The 27738-nt window shown below is 35.1% G+C and overlaps 1 protein-coding gene across 1 annotated transcript in view; it reads left to right on the forward strand.

Moving 5' to 3' along the window:
• The window catches only part of PTPRQ (protein tyrosine phosphatase receptor type Q), a 212543-nt gene that overhangs the window by 40785 nt on the left and 144020 nt on the right, over nt 1-27738 (forward strand). Inside the window, exons 15-17 of the mRNA XM_031936254.1 lie at nt 2663-2845; nt 3165-3266; nt 6906-7026. Coding sequence (XP_031792114.1) covers nt 2663-2845; nt 3165-3266; nt 6906-7026 — 406 coding nt within the window. The remainder of the gene's footprint in view (nt 1-2662; nt 2846-3164; nt 3267-6905; nt 7027-27738) is intronic.

The following is a 27738-nucleotide window of genomic DNA, read 5'->3' on the forward strand; positions in this document are numbered from 1 at the left end:
TTTTAAAAATATCAATATTTTTAAATTAGTTTTTCCTATTAAGTGTGCCTTGACACCATAACCCAATAACTGGTAACAATCGAGGGGAGGGACACTGTATCTACACTTTTAAGGCTTCTGAATTTTATTTATCTACTAAATTTACTACTGGTAATTTTTATATCCATTCAATTTAGAATACTAATAAAAAAGTTCAATTTATTTCATTTGAAAGAAAAGAGTCTTATAACAGGACTCTTGAATGGCAATAATATTTACCTATTTAGTTTATATTGTTTAACCCTCCAAGTTATTTAGTTATTTAGTTTATATTGTTTAACCCTCCAAGTTATGTTATTGTTCTGTGTACTCAATTTTTAAACATTATCTTGGCCACTCTGATCTTTCATCTGTGGTAAATAGTTTTCTACCTAAAGTGCATTGTCTATAATTTCATTTACTGAGGATGTGTTGATGGCATTATCCCTCAGTTTTTTTTTTTATTGTCTGAATATGTTTTTAGTTTGCTACTGTTTATTTTTCTGGGTATAGAATTCCAGTTGAATTTCAGCTGATGTTGATTGTTGATCTAATTGTCACTCCTGTGTAGATGATTTGTTTTCTTTCTGGTACTGTTAAGATGTTTTCTTCTTTGGTATTCTGTATTTTCACAATGATATGTCTAAATATGGTTTAAAAAAATTCTGCTTGGGATTTACTGAAATTATTTGATTTGATGTTTGATATCTTTGAATAATTTTGATGAGCCCCAGCCATTATCTCTTTAAATATTTCTTCTTTATTTTCTCTATTATTTTAGACCCCCTCCAGATATCAATGTCTCAACTGCCATTTTATATTTTCCGTAACTATCTTCTTTGATCTACATTCTTTATAATTTCTTCACTACTATCATCCTTTTCACTAAAGTTCTCTTCTTCTTTATCTAATCTGCTCTTTAATACCTCAAGGGAATTTTAATTTTAGTTATTTTATTGTATTCCAAAAGATGTATCTTGTTCTCTTTCAAACTTGCTTGGTTATTTAATATTATTCACCATTATTTAAATAATTCTTTGCTCATATTTTAAAATATGTTTGATTTCTTGAAATATATTAAACATTTCTATTTTATTTCAATATCTGGAATCTCAAAATCTGACTACCGTGTATGTATATGTGTTTTTTCTTTTCTTTGCTGACTTTCATTATTGATATCTGATTTGCTTGTGTGTTTAGTGATTTTATCAGTGAGCTCATATTCTTTGAAACTTTAGCTGTGAGAAATTTATGTGGTTTTTGTTGAAGTTGAGTTCCTGCAGCAAGTATTTTTATTTACTTCTAGTTGTTTAGGAGTAATAGCAGCTCAGGACTACAGTTTTATTTTAATTTAAATTCTGAAGTGGAGGTTTCTTCAGGGTACATATAGGTATCATGGATTTAGTCAACATATGATCATGGGGATAGACTTATAAATCCAAAACAGCATAATTTTTATTTCTTTTCTATCTCTCTACCCAGAGGAGTGGCAAGAGAGAAAAAAGGTTTCCTTTCTGTCCTCTCTGCATGGCAAGTTTATTTCTCACTTCCCGTTCCCTGAGAATGAATGCATCACATTGCACAAGACCAGGAGTTACCATTCACATAGACTTCTATGGCACATGCCATAAATCCCCTAGAATTGTTCAATATAATAACGCTGGTTACAGTTGCATTCTTTTGGGGTTTCAGGTCTTTCTGCAGAGATATTGCTCATCCTTCAGCTGGCCCCAGGGCTTTATAGTCTTTCTCTGACACTCTACACAGATGTTACTATACAAATGCAAAGGCACCAGAATTAACCAATCTACTGCAAGGCAAAACTGGCTTTAGTACCAGCTTCCTTCTCAGGATTTCTGTCTTTGCATTTTGTTTGCTTGTTTGTTTTTCTGTGACTTTTTTTGGCCAGTCACCACTGAATTCTAACTTTCTTTTCAGCACCAGAATTTCTTAAAGAAAATTTATCTTAATGTTATGCAGAGTTTTAGTTATTTTAAGTAAGATATTCACTCAATTTAGGGTATCTGTTCCAATATTTTATCGGAATTGGAATCTTGTATATAGTTTTGGACTCAAATTTACATTGAAAACCATTTTATGCATAATGTATTCCATATAAAAATGTTAGATACAGAAAACCAGTGTTTTACTTAATGATATCCCATATTCTTGGGAGGTGGTTTTGCTGCCAGGTCATAATATGCAGTCTCACATCTAGGAAGGACTCGTTGTCTTGTCATAGACCTTGTTGTCGACCAAAACTAACCTACTGATCTTTTTTTATATTATCATTAATGAGGAATAGAATCAAGTTTTAAGTGTTTTAAAATTCTCTTTCTTGTATCTGTGTGTTCTTCAGTACAAGATAGATTCCTATAGTTCCAAGTATTTTAGTAAACGTATCATCTTATAACTGTTATTCTGTGGAATCATAGTAGCATTTTCTTTTGAATGAAAATTTTTCTTATACAGTTGGAAGTGCTATAATTTATTTATACCTTACTTCATTCAGGATGTTTATTACCATTACATTCTAGTGAACGTTCACATGTAAATAACCTAGTGCGCTTCAGTGACAATTTCAGCAGAATAGATTTTTAGAATGGAATTGTTTTATGTATCTATATTTTTTTGTTTCTTTCAGTGCCTGATAGTGCACCAGAAAATATCACTTACAAAAATATTTCTTCTGGAGAGATTGAGCTATCATTCCTACCTCCAAGTAGTCCCAATGGAATCATACAAAAATATACAATTTATCTCAAGAGAAGTAATGGAAATGAGGAAAGAACTATAAATACAACCTCTTTAACCCAAAACATTAAAGGTAAAAGAACAAATCTAATATTGGATATTTGCATTTATAATGACAGAGTAACATTAGCTTAATGTTAATAGTTAGAGATTATTTTCATGCTGGGTATTACAATTTTGTCTTTTTGGTTAAATAAGCTAGGAGTTTATTGCAAGTCACATGAAAGAATACTGTAGATCTGTCCTTTTCTACTTTATCCTGTATCATTTTGTCTTCATAAATAAGAGCTACTATTGCCAAAGAATGACATTTTCACTTAGTTTTTATTTTTGGAAGATTGTATTGAGAGCCATTTCATAGTTTGCCTCTTACCTATTTTATTTCTATTTAGGACTGAAGAAATATACCCAATATATCATTGAGGTGTCTGCTAGTACACTCAAAGGTGAAGGAGTTCGGAGTGCTCCCATAAGTATACTGACTGAGGAAGATGGTAAATATAATAGTGGATGTTGATATACTTTGATTCTATAATATTTCAAGAAACAGATATATAGAATGAAACAATGTAAAAACTCCTCTAGTCATGGGTATCAGTTGTGTACCATACCAGCGTTATACAGCGATTTCATTGTCATGGTATAAAATAAGCTAGCAATGTCAGATTTACATTCAGTGAAATCAGGCATAAAATGCTTTTTATATTTTAAAGTCATCAGTACTCTGTAAAAAACAGTCAATCATGTTTTTCCATGGGAATTTTTAAGGCTAAAAATTTGATTTGAACATTAACTGATATATGTCATGACTGTGTTTTTCAACTTTTACATTTTTAAGAATAGACATTAACATGAGCTTTGAAGCAGATTATGTTTATGTAAATGTTCAGCACTTTTTTTATGACATTAAGGATTAACTTGATAATGAGATCAGGCTATTGTACAGGTTCCCTACATAATTGAACAAGATGCTATTCCCCAATGTTAGTAGCTTTCATATTGAATATTTAAACATACTTTCCCTAACCCAAATAAAATCAACTTTACTACTGAGGCCACTTCACATTGATACCTTACCAAGTTAGACATATATTATGCTAAGAAAATAACTTTTGAAAGATACATTTGGGATTAGGTGTTGCATTTTATGTTTTATACGTTGCATATTTAGAGAATATTATTATTTTTTTCTGTAAAAGGAATTTCTGTTTCCATGAAGGGTAGGCCTGGAAGTATCATACGTGTTTGTGGAGTAGCTTTTTTTTTTTTTTTTTGTCTTTCTTTCTTTCAAGTTTCCCCATCTTAAAGCTAGGCCATAGCCTATGAATGTTAAGAGTCTAGAATCATTCACCAGGGCAGAATGTGCATTAGACACTGCTAGGAAGGGAGACTTTTCCCAGCATTGCTCTCTTTCTTTTTAAAAGAATAAAGTCTTCAAGTCCCTCTTCTCTTTTTGCAGGTCTCTCCATGTTTTAACCTCTACCAAAGAATTTCACCAAAGCATCTTGGCTAGGGCTCTCTGGGTTGCCCCAGTTTCTAAGTGTGATGCCTCCGTGGGTCAGTTTTCCCTAGTCATTGCATCTTCTTACTATGCTTGCTTTTCCATCAAATTTACCTGCCCAAATTCCATTTTTTTCATAAATAGATTCTCCTTGCTCTCAAAGTTAAAATTATCTTAATAAAAAAATCCTTCCAAATAAGTCAATGGTTAAAAACTGGGGAAGAAAGTTAGTGCTCCTTTCTATCTTATATAATACTTGATTATATTAGTAAAAAATTTACCAATGTCTTTCTGAAAATAATACCCACTTATATATAACTTATCTAATCAGAAGGTCCTAATGGCAAGAATTTGAGATCTTATATGATGGAATGAGACCAGTAGTGAATGTATATTTTGAGCAGGCAGAGCTTTTACCACTCAAGTCAATAATTCCAAAGTATGTTGTGTATCTGAATTACCTGGGCCGTTAAAAATATGCTTCCTCAAGGTAAAGTTCCATCTAAATTATTGGCCAAGTCATATAATTTCTAAGGAACAGGGTAAAGAACAAGACTCCCTTGTTGAAAAATTACAGAAAATCGAAAATGGATAAAGATCTGAGAAAATTTGCCTATTTGGGAATTAGGAACTCCTTGCCCTCATGCAGGTCATGGTTAGAACAAGAGACCTAAATTTGACAAATGTGTGAACAAATAATTTTTATGATTTTAATTACTGGCATAAATGTTCCCCCAAATTATTTACCAGGACAAAAGAAGGACCTAAGCTACTCTGGGGTGTGAGGTAAAATGTAGCTGTGGAAGTTATGTCGAAGCTATGACATGAAAATGAATACAAAGGGAGGGCGAGAAATAGGAAAGACCATGCCAGGCAGAGGAGTGATAGACTGTGAGGTTCCTTCTCAGCTACCTTGCGATGCTCTGAGATGACAAATGGAATGCACTGCAAAAGTTCTAATTTTTCTAGTTTCAATTTTGTTAGATTATATTTTAGAATACATATGCCAAAACATTTTAGAATACATATGCCAAAATGATTAAAACTTAGTCTGCTACAGTGGGTGTGCAGTGGTTTTTTTTTAGATAGACATGTTAATTACATTTACTTAGCAATAAAATGTTTTACATTAAAAATAAACTATTCAGAGATCTACTGAAGGTTAGCTTTTAAAGGCACCAAGCTTTATCTGATATTCCACGTAAGCATCTTAAAGCATGTTAGAAATGGTTAGTTGCAACATATTAGTTTCTAAGTTACCGCATTTTTGATTGAAGTCCTTTTTGTAAACAATAAACAGATTTTACAAGGATGCTAGGAAAAACATTTATAGGTTTTTGTTTTGACAAATTAAAGAGAATTTTCAGAGATAATTCTTATCTTGGGAAAGAGACATCTCTAATTGATGCATACATTCCTGTAATAACCAATATTTGATAGCAACATTATTGTAGTGCCAGTGAAAATAACAAAATGAAAATACCAAATACAGCTATCACTATTATTCCTTATAACTTGTCTCATAAACTTTCTGCTGCTCAATAAAATTATTTGGAAAATTATTGTTAGTAAAATAATGAAAACATGCACACATGGGAACACATACAACTATAGCTGAGATTATTCAGAGAAGTAAAAAAGAAAAAAAATGAAGTAAGTCAGGTAGGATTCTGTCCAAATTATTGGAAATAGTGATCTATGCATGAATTGTATTTCAATTGCCATTGTTTAAAGATGTAAACAAATCTTCAGAATTTCTATTAGCTACCTATGAATTCACATTCTGTGCATAACTGTAACAATGAACCAAATTTTAGTGTTTTCTTTTTTTACATGCAAAAAGTTATATTCCATTATTCTAAAACATTACTGTGGTGTTACACAGCAGCTGAGAAATGCCATTCTAAATGTTTTACCTAAATGGAAATATAAAGTTGGCTAACTATTTTGCAGTAATGTTTTTACCATTTATTCAATGCCAAATAACAAATGTATTTGTATTTTACACTATTATAGCAGAGTTATAAGTAGACTCTAAATTTATTTTCTTATTTATGTGCTACATTGGTATTTCCTTTGTAAACCATTCAATTTTGAAGACTGAGTGACCAGAGTTTGATATTATTTTACTTTTTAATGACACAACAGAGATTGAGGAATGTAGTTTTCATTTGTGAGGTCAGTCATTTTAACTGCTTTCCCAATGTTATGCTTATCACTTTCCCAACTTCTTGGATGTGTGATTTTTTTCCCACCTCTTTTTATTGTCTAGGGACCTCTTTTATTGTGTATTTATTCACCCTCAATAAAGTTTTTATTTTTATTAGAGGATGACAGTTGACCAAGATGTACTTGAACAGTAGGTGAGTCACTGTGACATACCCCTTGTTCTACTTTCTCATGAAATATTTTTTTCCATTGAATCACAGAAACAGATGTTCTAATACCACCATGCAAAATCTTCCTTTATCATCTCATTTTGAAAATAAACAGTCTCTCGTGCTTCTGGAGAAAAGCACTGAACCTAATTCCTTTACCAGAAAGCTTATAATCAAAATTTTGTGTATTTCCATGTTAACTTTTTCTTGTATATGTTTAATAAAATACATTATTCTATACCCTAACTTTTCAGCTCCTGATTCTCCCCCTCAAGACTTCTCTGTAAAACAGTTGTCTGGTGTCACGGTGAAGTTGTCATGGCAACCACCTCTGGAGCCAAATGGAATTATCCTTTATTACACAGTTTATGTCTGGTAATAATTTTTCTTTTTTGGAAGTAGTTCTGAGAACAGATATTAATCTGTAACATAATAGGAATGCAGTTTTTGGATTTCAGAATGTGGTGCTACATTAGGAACCTGATTATTAATAGGCTAGTTAATATGTTTTTATTAAGAAATAAGTTTTTCCCCTTTTATGTAGTGATTCAATCATAGTCAAATGAAATAATTTTGCAATTAAAACAAAAAATTATGTTATGCATAATTATACTAAATTTCTACTCTTAAAAGTCATTGACAAGTCAACTTGTATGAATGTAAGCATATAATTTTAAACTTCTGAAGTTTTACGCAAGTACTCTCATGTCACCATCTTTCAAGTGTCCCTTGAGCAGAGTAATTTTAATAAACATTTTAAATAGCTATTTTTAAAGAAATCTGTTATTTAAGATCAATTTTTTATTGAAATGTAAACAATGTATTTTGTTTCTGATCACCGTTACCCTGATTACCTGTTTAGCCTTCAGTTGTGAAAAAGATGAAATCCTACATTGTATCTTATGTCAGTTAACATGCTTATACTACTTCATGAGAACTTGGTAGATTTAAATCTTCACTTTGATGTAATGTAAATCCTCTTGAGATTCAGCAGTCAGGTAATACATTACCTAGTGTATTTCATATATTTCAACTCAGAAAATACAACTTATACAATACTTCATAAAATATAGCCATTTCCTTTTATATTTCTGAATTGGAAGGACCAGCACTGAGGGAGATGCTATGGTGTTTTAAAGAAGTCTCCTCTTCTTTTTCCTAAATTAAAGATTTTTCTTTCCTAATTCCCCTTTAACCCCTTTGCATATTTCTCTTTAAGACTATATATTTCTTTTACTTTGTTGCCTGATTCCTAGTGACTTTGCCTAGTCATGATGAAACTGGGAGTGTCATGACTCCCAGTTAGTGAAAAGGAGGTAACCATTCCTTTTCATTACCCTATTTATTTATTCACTCATTCATTCATTGAACAATATTGATAGAATACCTATATACTCATGAACAAGACTCACATAAGACCCTTGCCCTCAAGGATCTTGTATCTCTTACACTCCAAAGAGATAACTGGATTTTATATCCATAAACAAGCAAACAAGGGAACGTCGGGGGAAAGAGGTCTACTTTTGTTGGGATGCTTCAGGAAGTTCTCTTTGAAGAAGTGGCATTGAGCTGTGATCCAGTTGACAAGAAAGATTTTCTTGCCATGTAAAAATCTACAGGGCAGAACTTTCAAGAAGCAGGGAATATCAACTGCACAAACTCTGTGGGGAAACACAACTGGTCACTTTGAAGACCAGAGAGGAGGTCAGTGTTGCTAGGCATTAGAGAACCAGAGGAGGGTAACAGTAGGGGCAGGAGATAAAGTTCAGGAGTCAAACCATGGTAAGGATTTTGTTTTCATTCTAACTATAAAGGGAGTTCATAGATAATTTAAATCACTTTAGATTCCTTACAGAGAATGAATTGTCAGGGACAAAAATATTAGCAGGGATGCTAGACTATTTTAGTAGTCTGGGAAAGAGATGGTAGTGGCAATGGAGGGGAGAAGTGGGCAACTTTGAGCTACATTTGGGAAGAAAAACTAACAGGACTTGGTGATGGATTGGCTGTGCAGATAAGAAAAAGAGAAGAATCAAAAATGACTTCTAGATTTTTGAATCAAGTGTGATTACTACTAGAATATGATGCCATTTACTAAGTTAGAAAAAAAATTAAATGAAACAGATTAATTAAGTGAGAATCAAGATTTTTCTGGCTGAGATTTTCAGCCCTGCATTATGAGAATAACTGTGTTCTTCTATGCAGTGATCATGCTTCCCTTCCTTGAGCTTCCATGTGTTTTTAGCATAATGCATAGCACACCTAGACAGAAACACATGTGGTCGGATAGCATTTTAAGGGATGCTGTTTACCCAGTTTTTTTCTCTCTGGGTATGAACTCCCATGTCAATGGGAGCCTCCTATTCTAGGAACTTAGCTATAACTGTAGTTGTCTATTTATAATTCCAAAAGTCTAAAGGTATCAGGATTTGTTAGGAATAAGTAATGACAATGTACATTACACCACCTCTTAAGAATATAGCATGGCTCAAATTTTATATGCTACAATTCTGATGTCATATAGAACATGACCTTTTATTTTCTGTAACTGGTTCTTTTTGCTTTTTGCAGTGATGCTGGGGTTGATGAAAGCACTGATTTTAGATAACCCATTCATTTATCATTTCCTCTGGGTTTAATTCAGTCTGTTTTGGGTAAATATTCAATCAATTCAAAGTTTAACTCTTCAATTGTACTTTTTCTGTCATCCATCAAGGGGTATCCTTATCTCGTTTTCTGAGGTAGTCTGGGTACAGGGGAAGCCCATTGAAAATGGGGTGCGGTAATCTCAAATCCGTAATTTTGAAACAGAAAAAGTTCCCTTGTCCTGCTCGCAGGGCATGCGACGGGGGCGTGGCTCAATTCTCTGGTGCCCCGCGGCTCAAACCTCTAGGGGGAGCACGCAGACGGGCAGGTTGTGGGGCTCTGACTCCGTGGCAGGGTCTAGTGGTGAATGTTTTCAGCTGAAACTCCAGTGGGCCTGTGTTACAGTATGCTTTTTTAGTTTAGCCATCCGTAGGCGGCTTGTGTTAGTTCAGTTAGACCCCGTGCCTTATCGCAAGGACAGAGGGCTTTCTTGCCTTGGAGTACCAGAACTGGATCACACGGGGCTTGGAGAATGAGTGCACGATTTATTGAGTGGCGGTAATTCTCAGCAAGGCGGGGAGCCAGAAGGGAAATGGAGTGGAAAGATGGTTTTCCCCTGGAGTCGGGTCACTCAGCAGCGGACTGTCCTTCGTCCTCACCAGCCAAACTGTGCGTCGTTCCGCTGGTTGATGGCCTGCTGGCCTGCGGCGTCTGTCAGTGTGTGCTGTTAGTCCGCTGTGTTCCTCTCGATGTCCAGCCGCTGTGTCTTCCGCCGACGTGTTCCTGTCAACGTCCAGCCGTTTGTGTGTATGCCCGTTAGGGTCTTGGGATTTTTATAGGCACAGGATAGGGGCATGGTGGGCCAGGGTGGTGCTGGGAAATGCAACATTTAGGCGGGAAAACAGAAATGCCTGTCCTCATCTAGGTCCCTGGGCACAAGCCCGGGGTGGAGCCTTAGCCAGGGACCTGCCCTTCTCTACCCAGCACTTCCCTGCCCTTCTCCCATATCAATATTGTGAGACATCTCACCTGACCTTTTAATGGAATCATTCTGGCATAAACTTGCAGTCACGGCTTGTAGTTTCAAGGTTCCTATTTTCTGTTTTATCCTTGTTCCAGCCTCAAGGCTTATTCTAGTCCCCTGATTCCCTAGCACGTCTGTGTTGAACCTCAGGTAGCTAGATACTCCCAGCTGATTTCTCTGCACCAGTCTACAGTGTGAAGGATTTGAGAAGGTTACCTCCACACCCTTCTCTAGCTCTGGATGATCTGCTAGAGGAGCCCTTATATCTTGCTCCACACAGAGATTTTCTAAGCGGCCTGTCATGTTTATCTCCATCCTGAGAAAAAAGAAAAAGGCTTCTTTACACTGGGATTTCCCTCCCAAATCTATTCAGGTGTTGTCACCACTCAACCCTTACCCTAAGATCTTGGGACACTCCAGAGTGATGTCTTTGCCCTTTTATTTCTCTCACTCTTTTTTCGTAGTGCAAAATTTTTCCTTTTACCTTTCTTTCTTTTGACAGACGGAAATTTCCTTCTTCCGTATACTCTTTTCTTTCTACACTTCAAGGGTCTTAATTTATTATAACGACTTAATTATAAAACTCTGTGGTCTCAATCCAGGATTGGCTCTTGATGTGTAAATGGAATGTAGAAAACACTTTTCCCTCAGTAAAACTTGGCTTTATTTTACACACACACACACACACATACACACACACACAGTCTCTCTCTCTCCCTCTCTCTGCTTTAAAATCTACTTTGTTCATTGCTGTATTTAGAAGAGACTATTACCTGAAATGTAATTGAAACAATGTTTGTTCAATGGATGAATGAATGAAGAGTATGTTTTAAGTTAGAAACTGTGTACATATAAAATATATATTATATATAAAAATATATAAAAGATATAAATATTATATAATATTTCATATATAACGTATTATACAATATACATATATGTACATATACATTATATATAATTATTGTATTAAATTATGTTTTTCTCATTGCATTTCTGCAATAAGAATAGTGATGCTTTTTCAGATAATGGATGACTCAGTGGAATAGAGTAAGATTACATAAAGAACAAAAAGGTGATAGACCTTAACATATTCAAGAATATTATCTATAATATATATGTGTATATATATAAATGATAATTAAATATACACAGATATATATTTAAATTTTCAGCATCGTCTTACTAAGATGCTTGCTGAAAGCTTTATGCTTTAGTATCTTACTAACATACTTTAGTATCTTAGCTGGAAATAGCCCTGTAAGGTATAGTAAATGTAGTGAAGGGAATGCTCATAATTCTGGATTCCTTCATTAGTGATCACTAATCTTTTTTGGGAACTCTTACCATAATCGGGTTTATTATGGGGAAAAGAGGCATGTATCATAATGTAATACACATGAGTTTTTAGTCAGTGAGACATGGGTTTGAATCTTGGCTCTGTCACTCAATTATCTTTGGTTCCTATAAAGTACTTAAAAAATGGTAGCTATCATTGCTAGCAGGATTCCTGCTTCAGGAGTCCATAGTTCTCTCATAATTCTCAGTTTCCATTATTTCAGTTGATCCAATAATTACCAAATTCTTATAAAGACATTTATTTCAATATTTCCTTTTTTTGGGGGGGGGGAGGGGGTCTTGCTGTGTTGCCCAGGCTGTAGTGCAATGGCACCATCTTGGCTCACTGCAACTTCTGCCTCCTGGGTTCAAGTGATTCTCCTCCCTCAGGCTCCCGAGTAGCTGGGATTGCAGATGCCCATTACCACACTTAGCTTTTTTCACCAGAGACGGGGTTTCGCCATGTTGGCCAGACTGGTCTTGAACTCCTGTCCTCAGGTGATCCTCCTGCCTCAGCTTTCCACAGTGCTGGGATTACAGGCGTGAGCCACTGCACCTGGCTGAATATTTCTCTTTTTGAGTGTGTCTTCAAAATGCAGACTGCCTATTATATTTGTTATATTGGGTAACTTTTTTCTTTATCATTAGTATTTCTTGGCAAAATAACTCATGAGGATTAATGCGTAACCATTTTATATCCATTATTATATGAGTCACACTTGGTTTGTAGATGGTGTGTTCAGAAATCTGTTTTAATCTGTTGCATTTTAAAATGATTTTTCCTTCTGAAGTTTGCTTTGCAAAATAACTTTTATCATCCATCAAGATGGTAAACCAGCATTTTCCCCCTGCAGTTATTGATAAATAACACATATTTTTAAAATGATACACAGTCCTTAAATTCCTAGGGCAACCACCATTAAATAAATGGATTTATATTGGAGCAATGTAAGCTTATTCTTTTAATACATTTTGAATTGAGGCATGATGTTCTAGTAGAACTTATTTATTTACTGTTTTCTTGAATTCAACTTGGAATTGTTTAGTGCTTTTACTTCTAGATGTGTCAGTAAAATTTAACAGTAGTTTTCTTCTTTCTTTAGGAAACTTCTAAGAGAATATACCCTCTATAGCTAAAAGACTGAGGACTGAAAGTGATGCTTAAAATTCTACCATATACAAATCTTCACTCTGAAATGTTTCTCAATTTTCTTAGTAGTAATTATGAGAGGTAATTCTGAAACAGTCAGTCTGACAAATGTTTCTTAAACCCTGTGGGGAGATATATAACATACAGCACCTTAAAACGATTGAAGACTTATTGCAGAGAAGATATACCTATGTGAAATAATTGAAAAACAATTGCCAAAGAATATGTTAGGAAGTCAAAATAATTCTAATGCAGCTCTTTATTAAATATCACTGGTCAAATAATTCCCCCAGTAACATAAAACTTACCTTTGTAAATGGACTTCTGAATCCTAAAAATGTATACCTACTCTAGTTTCTTCAAGTTTTCTAAAAGACGTTCACCATGTTAAAAATGACCTCATGGTTACTGCATATAATACAGATCAATAATCAAAATGTGAAGGGGGCCATTTCAGATTTTCTGAAGTTATATCCACTTTGGAGTGAAAGTGGTAAAGATAGATTTGTGAATTAGGAGAGCATCTCAGTGGAGGCAGTGTATGAAGGCAGCAGGAATGACTGTCAAGAGTTTGACAAGTAGCGTTATAGACATGGAATACTGAGCTAGGTTGGGAAGACGAAAGAAAGAAATACAGATAGATGGAGTGGTAGAGCACATGAATGCTTTTTAGGGCTTAATATGAGGTTTCTAGTGGGATGACCAATGTTCTGACCAATGTTCTCCCTCAGCTGTTTCCTGATAGTCATTTTCTGAATCACTTGGAAGCTTGAGTGCCAAGGTCAAGCCCACGGCCACTCATGCTTTGCAAGTGGGTCATAAATTTAGAATTGATTGTTAGTGTTAAAAAAAATGAGTAGATCTCTTGTAAAACTTCAATTTCCTTTGTCCCTTATAAAAATCAGAACACTTTTGCCATATTTCCTGTAGAAAAAAATCAGCAGAGTTGAATGGTGACTGTCTTTTATCTGAAGCATTTGCTTAGTTGTTTACCATGGTTCCCATCACACCCTCTTATTTCATTTTAACTTAAAGAAAATTTTGTAGGTACCTAGTAGGTTTATATATTTATGGGGCACATGAAATACTTTGATACAAGCATGTAACAAGTAATAATAACATCATGGAAAATGGGGTATCCATCCCCTCAAGCGTTTGTCCTTCATGTTATAAACAATCTAATTATACTCTTTTAGTTATTTTATAATGTACAATTAAATTATTATTTATTGTAGTCACCCTGTTGCACTATCAAATACTAGGTCATATTCATTCTTTGTATTTTTTTATACCCATTAACCATCCCCACTTTCCCCATCCCTCCTCACTACCCTTCCCAGCTTCTGGTAACCACCCTTCTACTCTCCTATCTCCGTAAGCTCAACTGTTTTGATATTTGGCATCCACAAATAAATGAGCACATGTGAAGTTTGTCTTTTGTGCCTGACTTATTTCACTTAACACAATGACCATGATGGCATCTCATTCTTTTTTATTGCTGCATAGTATTCCATTGTGTATAGATGTACCACAGTTTCTTTATTGAGTCATCTGTTGATGGGCATTTTGGTTGCTTCCAAATCCTGGCTGTTGTGAAGAGTACTGCAACAAATATGTAAGTGCAGATATCTCTTTCATATACTGATTTCCTTTCTTTTGGCTATATACCCAGCAGTGGGATTGCTAGATTTTACATTAGCTCTATTTTTAGTTTTTCGAGGAACCTCCCAACTGTTCACCATAGTGATTTTACTAATTTGCATTCCCACCAACAGTGTGCAAGTGTTCCCTTTTCTTCACATTTTCTCCAGCATTTGTTATTGCCTGTCTTTTGGATAAGAGCTATTTAGCTGGGGAAAGATGGTGTCTCACTGTAGTTTTGATTTGCATTTCTCTGATGATCAATGATGTTGAGCACCTTTTCATATGCCCTCTTGACATCTGTATGTCACCTTTTGAGACATGTCTATTCAAATATTTTGTCCATTTTTGATTGGATTATTAGTTTTTTTCCTGTAGAGTTGTTTGAGCTCCTTATGCATTCTGGTTATTAATCCCTTGTCAGATTGATAGTTTGCAAATGTTTTCTCCTATTCTGTGGGTTGTCTCTTCTCTTTGTTGATTGTTTTCTTTGCTGTATAGAGGCTCTTTAACTTGTTGTGATCCCATTTGTCCATTTTTGCTTTGGTTGCCTATGCTTGTGGGGTATTGCTCAATAAATTTTCACCCAGATCAATATCCTGGAGATTTTGCCCAATGTTTTCATGCAATAGTTTCATTGTTTGAGGTCTTAGATTTAAGTATTTAATCCATTTTGATTTAATTTCTGTATATGGTGAAACATGGAGGTCAAGTTTCATTCTTCTGCATATTGATATCCAGTTTTCCCGGCACCATTTATTGAAGAGACTGTCCTTCCTCCAATGTATTTTTTTGGCATCTTTATCGAGAATGAGTTCATTGTAGTATGTGAACTTGTTTCTGGGTTCTCTATTCTGTTCCATTGGTCTTTGTGTCTGTTTTTATGCCAGTACTATACTATTTTGGTTACTATAATTCTATAGTATAATTTGAAGTCAGACAATGTGATTTCTCCAGTTTTGTTCTCTTTGCTTAGGATAGCTTTGTTATGCTGGGTCTTTCATAGTTCTATATAAATTTTAGGATTTTTTTCTGTTTCTGTGAAAAATGTTTTTGATATTTTGACAGAGATTGCATTGCATCTGTAGATTGCTTTGGGTAGTATGGATAGGATATTTTAATAATATTGATTCTTCCACCCCATGACATCGAATAGCTTTCCATTTTTGGTGTCCTCTTCACGTTTTTTCATCAATGTTTTGTAGTTTTTATTATAGAGAACTTTCACTTCTTGCCACCAAACCTTATTTTAAACCAGACTTGTTAGTCATTTATTTTGCCTGTCTGAAACTTGAGTTATTAACTGTTGAATTGGGCAGTCTTCTCATCGAGTTTTTGAAAAGAAAAACACTGAGAGAGATTGTGATTTCTTTGCATGTCAGACTTGGGGAACAAAATGTCTCAGAAAGTTGAAGGAACTGAATCAAGAGTAGTGCTATTAACTTAAAAATCTCACAATCTAAAAATTTAGAAAAGAGACTTTATTTCTTTTAAAAGATCACAGTCTGCAAGGTGGCCATCTCTCAGCCTGGGAAATGTGCCTCCAGCAAAGACTGGAGATGGGCACTTTGAAGGAGGAGGGATCGGGGTAGGAGCTTTATGCTGAAAGGGTTACCTAAATATACATATTCAAACTGCTACAGAAGGAGCTATGAATATTCAGGAAAGTGGTCCTGACGCATGTGTATTGAACAAACATGTATGTAACAAATGATCCATGTTCACTTTGGGGTGGAGACTTCACATTTAAATGTATTACAATTAGATCCTATACATCAAAGGATTTTTTCAATACACAAAGTCATTCAGGTGCACAGCCTCTGTAAATTAGCCAGAACCAGTCCATGGCCAGTGGTCTTATCAGGAGAAAGTTACTGAAATCGGTATCTTGTCCAATCAAAGCTGTAATTATGGCTTGTGGAACAGGGGTTCAGTTAGTCTCTGTCTGGTGGTGAGCTACAATTGTTTTAACATTGCTTATCTTGAGGCCAGTGCTTGTTTAACTGCTAGAGAAAAATAAAAACCTATGGCAGTTAGAGCATAGTTTAAGTGTGTGTTTTGGGTGGGGATTGGGGGGGGGGATACATGACTTAACCCTTGCCTGACATGGCCATATGTTGTGTTTATAATTTGGTATCTTACTGTCACAAAGCGTCTGTTCTCTCAGCCTCGTGGTCTCTATTTGATATGGTTTGGTTGTGTCCCCACCCAAATCTCATCTCATGTTGATTGTAGCTCCCATAATTTCCACATGTTGTTGGAGGAACTGGTAGGAGATAATTTAATCCTGGTGGCAGTTTCCCCCATATTTTCTCATGGTAGTGAACAAGTCTCACTAGACCATCCTCTCTTGCCTGCCGCCCTAAGACATGCCTTTTGCCTGCCACCATGATTGTGAGGCCGCCTCAGCCACGTCAAACTGTGAGTCCATTAAACCTCTTTTTCTTTATAAATTATCAGTCTCGGGTATGTCTTTATCAGCAGCATGAAAACGGACTATTGTACAATTTTAGCATTAATTTAGATCAGCTGTTGTGTCTAACAGTAAACGGTGAGGGGTATACTGAGGTATGCCTGACCTCCCATCCTGTCATGGCCAGAAACTCCATTTTTTTTAAGGTTCAGTTGGTTGACAGGCTTAGGATTTTATTTTTAGTTTATAGTGTACTAGTTACCATTCTGAGACAAATGTTTCTTACATATTTTTTCTTTTTTTCAAAAATACCACAAAGAAAAGACTGTTATCCTCATTTTATAGTTGTGGAAATATTCTTGATGAGATTAAGGACAAAAAGGTAAGGTTACAGAGCTAAGGATGACAGAATCAGAATTCACACCCAGATCTGCGTTACTCTCAAATTATGCTTTTACCACACCAGTAGGAATATGTGTTATAATTGGCCTTTATAAAAACAGTGCATTTATAAGATTATAGAAGTCTGAATTTGACAACAGCATGTGTGAAAAATATTTAGGGAGTTTAAGTAAGCTTATTGCATCAACTCATATGGGATATTTCTACCAAAAAAATTATTGGCTTACTATTGGTCTGTGTTCATTGATGGACTGTATCTATTATGAAAGAATGATAATTACACTGTTTCATGAATCAAGCCAGTTGGATTACTGGTTAGTACAATTTGAATAGACAGAGTAGAGCTTGTTCAGGGAGAAGTGATGAAGATGGTGGAAATCCTCAGAATCAAGGCATATGTGGAACTATTGAAAGAAGGAAACAGGTCAAGATTAATAATAGTCAAGATTCTTTTAGTTTCAAGTACTGGATTCATCCTAAATTGGCATTAGCAAAAATAGGAAAATATTGATACATATTGCTGAAATGTCCTGATAATGTTATCAGGTGTGGTTAACAGCAAGAAGCTTGGCGTGGTCAACAATGAGATGGCCTTTGTGTCTTGTGTATAATGGCACAGGAGAAAAGTGGCAGTAGATAAAACTGGAGAGATGTTAGGCCATATATATTGAGTCTTGAAGCCAATCAATAAGAAGTTTGAATTTTATTGTGAGTGCAATGGAAAGCCTGTGGAATGTTTTCTCCAGGAGTGTGATCATACATCTTTGGGTACATGGTTTAAATAAAATTTTAAAATTCTGTGTAATACTAACAGTCATATTCTCTCTCTGTCACTCTCAGGTCTCTCATTGTGTGTGTGTGTGTGTGTGTGTGTGTGTGTGTGTGTGTGTGTGTGCGTGCGCATGTGTTTCTATTTATAAGAAATCAGTTTATTACTGAATTGCCTTAGTTCTCCCTTCTTAAATAATGTGGATACTATAAAAAAATGGGAGTATACTAGTGGTTATTTTTATAATACATACTTGACCTACTGAAAAGCTCAGTTCTCTTTCTATAATTGCCATAACATTTGTGTTTTCTAGTTTAATAAGGGTCTTCTTGCGAGTTGGTAAGGTCTAGTGTAGGGACTGTACTTTATCACAAGTCATTAGCTCAGTGCCTTGCATATAGTAAGTATTCTAAACAATTTTTAAAAGAGAGCATGAGCAATCTAAAGAAGAAACCACATGTACGTATTTCAGCATGTTTGGGGTCAATTTTAATTTAACCTCTCTAATGCTCTGGATTTCCACAGTTCTATGCCCCATCCTATCTGTGCCTTCTCTGGTATATGGATCTCCACATAAAAATCAAAATCTATGGAGACAGGGTACGAAGTGGAACCCAGAATCGGCCATCTCAGAGAAGCAGGTGTTTACAGAAAGGAAGACTGCAGAGAGACTAGATTTGGGAGCTAAATCTTTGGTTGGAGGAAACTAAGTTAGAGAACTAGTTCCATACATTGGAATTCCAGAAACTTTCAGAAGAGTCGGTTGGACATATTAGTCCAAAGACTATTAGTGTGGTTTTTGTATGGTGAATAGAATAATGTGGGTATAGAATTGGAAAGTGATAAGAATTTCCACAAAAATATATATATAGTAAGGTGAGGGTGATTTCACAGACAATTAAGATCAAATGTATAATGTATATGGCTTTCTGTAGCTTCTGTTTGATCAAAGGCCAGAATAGCAAATTTAAAGGTTTACCCATCCTTCAAGTCTCCCATAAGCAACACTTTCCACAGCGTTTTAGAGTAACAGAAGAACAGACAGTTTGAAATTATATTATTTGGGGAGAGCCAAGAGTAGCAATATTCTAAATTTTGCTAAGACAGGTACCATGTGTTTAAAATTTTTTTATTTTTATTTTTATTATACTTTATGTTCTAGGGTACATGTGCACAATGTGCAGGTTTGTTACATATGTATACGTGTGCCATGTTGGTGTGCTGCACCCATTAACTTTTCATTTACATTAGGTATATCTCCTAATGCTATCCCTCCCCACTCCCCCCACCCCATGACAGGCTCCAGTGTGTGATGTTCCCCTTCCTGTGTCCAAGTGTTCTCATTGTTCAATTCCCACCTATGAGTGAGAACATGCAGTATTTGGTTTTTGGTCCTTGCGATAGTTGGCTGAGAATGATGGCTTCCAGCTTCATCCATGTCCCTACAAAGGACATTAACTCATCTTTTTTTATGGCTGCATAGTATTCCATGGTGTATATCTGCCACATTTAAAACAGGGGCTAACGTTAATACTATTTGGTTAAATTTAAGAGTCCTAACCAGAGCTTTCTCTAAGAAATGAAAAGTAATGAGTTTTTATTTTTTTAAAGCCTTATTATGAGAAATTCATGTGGTGATCAGGTATTTGAAACTATTGAAGAAAAAAGTGAAAGAAAATGTCTTTAATAAAGTGGAAGGGCACTGATTTACTGAAAAAAAATTATTTAAGTAATTTTTTCCAACCTTTAGAGCTTTAGGATTATAAATTAAAAGCCTCTACTAAAAGGCAATCCACCACTGATTACGTTTTAAAGCTTGCTATACATTAAGCACTTTGCAGCACCTTAGCTTTTTTTAAAAATCATTTTTGTTTCTACAACACTTGGCAGATTTTCAGCAAAAAGACCATCTTTCTTATTTCTTGATCAAATGTGTTAAAAGATACTTTCATTTATAAAATTAATTTTATGATTATATTTATAGAACTCATAACTTTTTAAAATTTCCAGTAGAAAAATATTTTGAGAAATATTTATACTCTGTAAACCCTGTCAAGTAATTGTTAACCTTGTATTCATTTGAACACAATTTAATTTAGGTCAAAGTTATTTAATTCATTATTATATATATATACTATACTGTTATTGTTCACAAAAATGGACTCTTTTCCAAATAAAAATGGTGTTCTAATATTTAATTCATGATGCTTTAAAGTATTAAATATTATGCTTTGCTCTCCCTTTGTACAAACTTGATAAGTTCTCAAGCAGACAGGAAAGAAAACATGAATAATTATTCCCATATTATAATTAATAATCATATATAATTCATAAATTCCATACTTACAGAAACTAAATTAAAAATTTACAACAGAGAAAAGCAAAACTAATAAGTAGTTTAAAATATAGAGTTAAAAAAGAAATGGGGAGATGATCCAGATAAAGGAGAAAAAGCACATTTAATTTAATGTTAGGAATGAAAAAGGAGACATAACTACAGATAACTTAAAAATTAAGAGATATCTTTAATCTCAGCACTTTGGGTGGCCAAGGTGGGCAGATGGCTTGATCCCAGGAGTTTGAGACCACCCTGGGCACCGTAACTACGGATACCTAAAAATTAAGAAATATCTGTCATCCCAGCACTTTGAGAGGCCAAGGTGGGCTGATGACTTGAACCTAGGAGTTTGAGACCAGCCTGGGCACCATGGTGAGACCCCATCTCTAAAAAAAATAACCAGGTGTGGTAATATATGCCTGTAGTCCCAGCTATTCAGGAGGCTGAGATGAGAGGATCACCTGAGCCTGGGGCTGGGGCCATCGACGCTGCAGTGAGCCCGTGATCGCACCACCGCACTCCAGCCTGGGTCACAGAGTGAGACCCTGTCTCAAAAATAAATAAATAAGTGGACATTTAAAATAACCTTATGACAATAAATTTCAAACGGATGAAATCACAAACTTCTAGTAAGATATAACTTATGTAACAGTCAAACAGAGAGCCAAATCATGAATGAACTTCCATTCACAATTGCTTCAGAGACAATAAAATACCTAGGAATCCAACTTACAAGGGATGTAAAGGACCTCTTCAAGGAGAACTACAAACCACTGCTCAGTGAAATAAAAGAGGACACAAACAAATGGAAGAACATACCATGCTCATGGATAGGAAGAATCAATATCGTGAAAATGGCCATACTGCCCAAGGTAATTTATAGATTCAATGCCATCCCCATCAAGCTACCAATGAGTTTCTTCACAGAATTGGAAAAAACTGCTTTAAAGTTCATGTGGAACCAAAAAAGAGCCCGCATTGCCAAGACAATCCTAAGTCAAAAGGACAAAGCTGGAGGCATCACGCTACCTGACTTCAAACTATACTATAAGGCTACAGTAACCAAAACAGCATGGTACTGGTACCAAAACAGAGATATAGACCAATGGAACAGAACAGAGTCCTCAGAAATAATACCACACATCTACAGCCATCTGATCTTTGACAAACCTGACAAAAACAAGAAATGGGCAAAAGATTCCCTATTTAATACATGGTGCTGGGAAAATTGGCTAGCCATAAGTAGAAAGCTGAAACTGGATCCTTTCCTTACTCCTTATATGAAAATTAATTCAAGATGGATTAGAGACTTAAATGTTAGACCTAATACCATAAAAACCCTAGAAGAAAACCTAGGGAATACCATTCAGGACATAGGCATGGGCAAGGACTTCATGTCTAAAACACCAAAAGCAATGGCAACAAAAGCCAAAATTGACAAATGGGATCTAATTAAACTAAAGAGCTTCTGCACAGCAAAAGAAACTATCATCAGAGTGAACAGGCAACCCACAGAATGGGAGAAAATTTTTGCAATCTACTCATCAGACAAAGGGCTAATATCCAGAACCTACAAAGAACTCAAACAAATTTACAAGAAAAAAACAAACAACCCCATCAAAAAGTGGGCAAAGGATATGAACAGACATTTCTCAAAAGAAGACATTCATACAGCCAACAGACACATGAAAAAATGCTCATCATCACTGGCCATCAGAGAAATGCAAATCAAAACCATAATGAGATACCATCTCACATCAGTTAGAATGGCAATCATTAAAAAGTCAGGAAACAACAGGTGCTGGAGAGGATGTGGAGAAATAGGAACACTTTTACACTGTTGGTGGGATTGTAAACTAGTTCAACCATTATGGAAAACAGTATGGCGATTCCTCAAGGATCTAGAACTAGAAATACCATATGACCCAGCCATCCCATTACTGGGTATATACCCAAAGGATTATAAATCATGCTGCTATAAAGACACATGCTCACGTATGTTTATTGCGACACTATTCACAATAGCAAAGACTTGGAATCAACCCAAATGTCCATCAGTGACAGACTGGATTAAGAAAATGTGACACATATACACGATGGAATACTATGCAGCCATAAAAAAGGATGAGTTTGTGTCCTTTGTAGGGACATGGATGCAGCTGGAAACCATCATTCTCAGCAAACTATCACAAGAACAGAAAACCAAACACCGCATATTCTCACTCATAGGTGGGAACTGAACAATGAGATCACTTGGACTTTGGAAGGGGAACATCACACACCGGGGCCTATCATGGGGAGGGGGGAGGGGGGAGGGATTGCGTTGGGAGTTATACCTGATGTAAATGACGAGTTGATGGGTGCTGACGAGTTGATGGGTGCAGCACACCAACATGGCACAAGTATACATATGTAACAAACCTGCACGTTATGCACATGTACCCTAGAACTTAATGTATAATAATAATAAAATAATAAAAAAAGATATAACTTATACACTTTGTAAAAGAAAATGAAAAAATCTGAATAGTTTATAAGCTTTAAAGGAGAGAAATGGGTAGTTAATAATTGTGTATTCCTCCAATAGCCCATTTTCTGAAGTATTTTACTCAAATTCTGGAGCCCTAATGGGATGATAACTATATGGCTATAAACCCATTGAAGCCAGAGGTCATGTCTTTGTCACCTTCATATTTCCATCACAAAGTATAATGACTTATATTTTAGGCCCTCAATAAATATTTGTTGAAGTAATGAAAGAAAGAAGTATTGTACATTTAAAAATCTTGTTTTTTTTTTCTAATCTCACTAACCTCTGAGCACCCCTGGGAAGTCATTTTACATATTTTTGATCAGTTTCCTCCCCTGTTGTCCTTGGAAATTTTCTCAAATTATCTCTATTTTCAAGCCCTTTACTAAATCTCACTCACCTCATTCAAAGCAGACAAACCCAGCTTCCATTCTAAACTTAAAATTGAGGTGACTATCTCAAAAATTTGACTGCTTCAAATTCCTGCTTCCAGAATCCATCAACTCATTTATATCCATTCTCAGAATATGAAATCTCTTTTTCAGTTCAAGTGCAATCCTTCCTGCTGCCTTCTGGATCCTAATTCCTTGTGTCTGCTCTAAAGCTATCTATGGATTATTAGTGTATGATTCCTCAGCTTCAAACTCATTCTCTTCGGTGACTTTTTCCTTTAATCTTTTAAAGGTATCTTTCCTACCAAAGGCAAACAAGCAAAACAAAGCCAAACCAAACCAAACCAAGTTAGCCAGTCAACCAAATGATGACAATAAGAACAATAACAACAAATGAATACCTACTTTGACTCAGACTGTCTCTGAGATGCTAGAACAGCTTTAGTAATGTGCAACTGTTTATGCCTTGCTAGTTTGGGGTTATTTAATGCACAATCACTAACCCACTGATGCTATCAAGTTGTGTAGAGTAATTATGCTAAAGTACAACATAGAAGAGTAGTTTCCTTATGTAATGGGAAAATTAATGAACATCACTGCTTCATATGAGGAAAAAAATAATCTAATAAAGAGTCAAGTGAGTGAGTGCTCACATTCTTCATTTCAGGGAGTTATAGTTAGTGAGTGAAGGGATTAATCTAGGACATTTAAATAATAACTGATTAAAGTTTTGAAAATAAATTCACAAAACTGAACAGGGATAGATGTATCATATGGTAGATTATGCACATGGAACAAAATATCAAATGATAAAGATTAAAATTAAAACTATGACTTTTCAAAGGGTCTCAAACCTTGGCTAGAGAACCATACATATTCATACTTATGGAAACAGAGAAATTTATTTACTGTGGTTTGGGTATTCAGGATTCCTTCATAGGCAATCGTTGCCTAGCATGGACTTGGTGTTATAAGAGATAAACAAAGAAGCTGGTAAAGCAAAGAAATTGCTCTTTTGATCTAGAATTTCTTTTATGCCCTAGATGTCAAAATGTGGTATGTCTTTTGAAAAAAAATTGTAAATTAATTAGGAAATAACTTCCTCTTAGAGACTATTTATCCCAGTTGAAGACTTTTTTTTGGTGTTACTCATGAGTAAAGACAGAACAACTACAGCTTACATTTTTACAGAATAATTTCAAAGTAATTACATTTTTTTTCATTTCCTAAATTTGAAAAAGCTTCAAAACCTATTCAAAATTAGTCTTAGAGTTAAATAAGTAAAATCATTTTACTGAGGACTTCCCTCAAGTTTCATCTCAGTTTGAAAATAGTCACTGGTTGAGAGATTTGGCCAGTGTTGAAAGGTAATATATTTTAGATAATAACTATTGTGTAACATTTATATCCCCTCCCTTTGTACACAGTTTATGACTTTGGATATGTAAGAGTTAGACCTGCTTTGTCCTGTAGGCCTCCTGTCTTCTTTTCCCACCTCCCTCAACTCCCTATCCTACTCTCAAACTTTACAAACTAGCTTTCTAGTGAACAATTTCCTGGATCTTTGGGGCCATGCCTTATTCTCTTTTTTTATACTTTGGTCACAACTAATTTATTTGCTCGTTGCTTTCTTTGTTCTTTACTTTTAGCTACTGAGGGAAAGGTTTATTGTCCTTGTCCTTAAGGAAGTCACACTGTTATTAGCAAATTGTTTTAGAATTATTTACTGCTTTATCTCTCTATTTTGAGGATAGGGGCTGTATGTTACTCATATTTATGCCTAAAGTAGTGCCTGACACAAAGTAGATGCTAATTACATTTTGTTGGATTTTGTTGAATATTGATTTTGTACATATCATCTCTAAATTCAGAAGGTGTGAAAGTTAACTTTGCTTGTGCTGTCTAACGAATGGTGTCTAAAGAGCTCAGACTAATAATGTTTTTCATTTTAAAGACTAAAATAAAATATTAAAAACCCATAAATAAGTTTTTTTCTGATTGTTTGTTCTAATGGATCACAAATGACCAACAAACATGTAAGAAGACGTTCTGTCTCACTCATAGCCAGGAATGGCTAACTAAAATCTAGCTAAAAATCTACTAAAATCTAACTATATTAATAATATCCAGAGATTTATGTGAGTTTGCCAAAATGGGAACTCTCACACATTGTTGGTATGATTCTAAATAATTATAATTATTATAACTTAAAATTTGATACAGTAGTCATTTTGGAGTAGTAATCTTAAAATTTTAAAAAGCATTCCAACCATTTGACTCACGGAACACACAATTTGTATCCCAGTGTATTGTTGCATGCATGTAGTCCCAGCTACTCTGAAGGAAGGCTGAGGTGGTAGGATACTGTAGGCCCAGGATTCAAGTCCAGCCTGGGCAACATAACAAGACCTTGTCTCTAAAAAAAGAAAAAAAGAATTTAAATTTAAAAAGTTTTAAAAAAATTAAATTAAAAAAAGTTTAAAAAGAATCACACAATTTAATAGGTAGAAATAAAAGTACTATTATGAAAAGATACTTCTTTAAGGATAACTACAGCATCATTGCTACTAATAGCTAAAGAAATAAAAAAGAGAAAAAGCCTAAAAGTTAATTCATAAATGGCTAAATAACTATGATATATCCAAATTATGCAACTACAAAAACATTATGATATAGATCATTGGTGTTAACACGATAAGAGAAAAAATCAAGATATAGAACACATACTTTTATAAATGTAAATAAAACATTATAATGGAACACATAATAATTCTATTATAATATTTTTAAGCTAATAGGAGGTGGCGGGCGCCTGTAGTCCCAGCTACTCAGGAGGCTGAGGCAGGAGAGTGGCGTGAACCCGGGAGGCGGACCTTGCAGTGAGCTGAGATCCGGCCACTGCACTCCAGCCCGAGCCACAGAGCAAGACTCCGTCTCAAAAAAAAAAAAAAAAAAAAAGATTTTAAAACTAAGCCAGCTAAAAGCAAGAGTAGCAACTTATAGCAGTGTCAAAGATGAATTTCCTACACACGGTTCGTTCAAAGGGAGTGAACCCTTTGAGCTTCTGGACTGCTCAGAAGATTGCTCCTTTGAGATGAGAGAGCTCACACCTCAGCACAGAGATTTGTATGTTATCTCCAATTCCGTAACAGCTGCTAGGAAAATGGAGTTCGAGCCTTGGTGATAGTTCACTTCTGTCTCCTTTCTCTTTCTTTTAGTTATCAGTTTTATAGCAAATAATCTCTTACATATTTGATCTATTCTGAATTGTTTTAATTAATATTCATGCTACCATATTTTTCTAACTTATTTATTAAAATATCAGCCACAATTCTAAACTACAAAAGAAAAATAAACAAACCTCAAGCAGACGAGACATCTGAAAAATTTTTGTTAGCTTAATTTTGTCCCTTGGGAGTAAACCAGGCTAGATGTTGAAACTATATATATGCAAACTGAAGTGAACTATTACATTTTGATTAACATAATTTGTAACAACTAGCTTCTTTTTATTAAAATATCTATTTGAGATAAAATTTATTTTTGATATCCATTTCCAGGTAATTGCCTTGATTCTGCATTTTCTATGGAACATAAACTGAGTTTTTACAGTTGGTGGATACTTACGTACAAGATTTTGCTGTGAATATCAGGGCAAGGTAGCAGAAAACATTGAAATACATTAATGAAAATAATTTTTTAAATTGATATAATGTAATTAGATTACTTTAGCTAATAGCATAGCTTTATTTTATTTTATTGTTTATTTTTTAAGACACAGTGTTGCTTGTTTCCAGGCTGGAGTGCAGTGGCATGATATCTGCTCACTTCAGCCCGCACCTCCTGGGCTCAAGCAATTCTCGCGCCTCAGCCTCCTGAAAGCTGGGACCACAGGTGTGCCCACCATGCAGGGCTAATTTTTGTATTTTTAGTGGAGACAAGGTTTTGTCATGTTGCCCAGGCTGGCCTCAAACTCCTGGTCTTAAGTGATCCAACCACCTTGGCCTCCCAAAGTGCCAGCATTACGGGTGTGAGCCACCACGCTCATCCTAATTGCATAGTTTTAGACATCCATATTGGATTAGCTCATCTGTAGTGTCCTAATGACCTGTGACCAGTGGTAAGAGTATGGAATTGGGTAGTTTCTATGACAAGGAATCTTTTCTGGCAACTAATAGCCACAGTATCAAGAGTTTTTAAAACCACTCTCCTCTGGTCTCAATGGAGTCAAAGAAAGCTCTCCTGACTGCTTCTGAAAAAGGATGTCAAATGAAACTGTTTCAAATTGCTGAATAGCCTGGCTAATCCTGCCTGTCTCCAATCACAGACTCTGAATCCATTATTTTTCTCACCGTGGTAAGCTTTCCAACTATTTTTCAGATAACAACACTTATATTTGGAATAATTTGGTGCTTCTGTGGTAGTAAAACCATGACTGAAATGTATCTCTGTGGAAACCCTTAATTCACTTAAAATCTATTATTCCTCCTAATGATTCAAAGCT

This window comes from Piliocolobus tephrosceles, chromosome 10, assembly GCF_002776525.5.
Source record: "Piliocolobus tephrosceles isolate RC106 chromosome 10, ASM277652v3, whole genome shotgun sequence".
NCBI classification, from domain to species: domain Eukaryota; kingdom Metazoa; phylum Chordata; class Mammalia; order Primates; family Cercopithecidae; genus Piliocolobus; species Piliocolobus tephrosceles.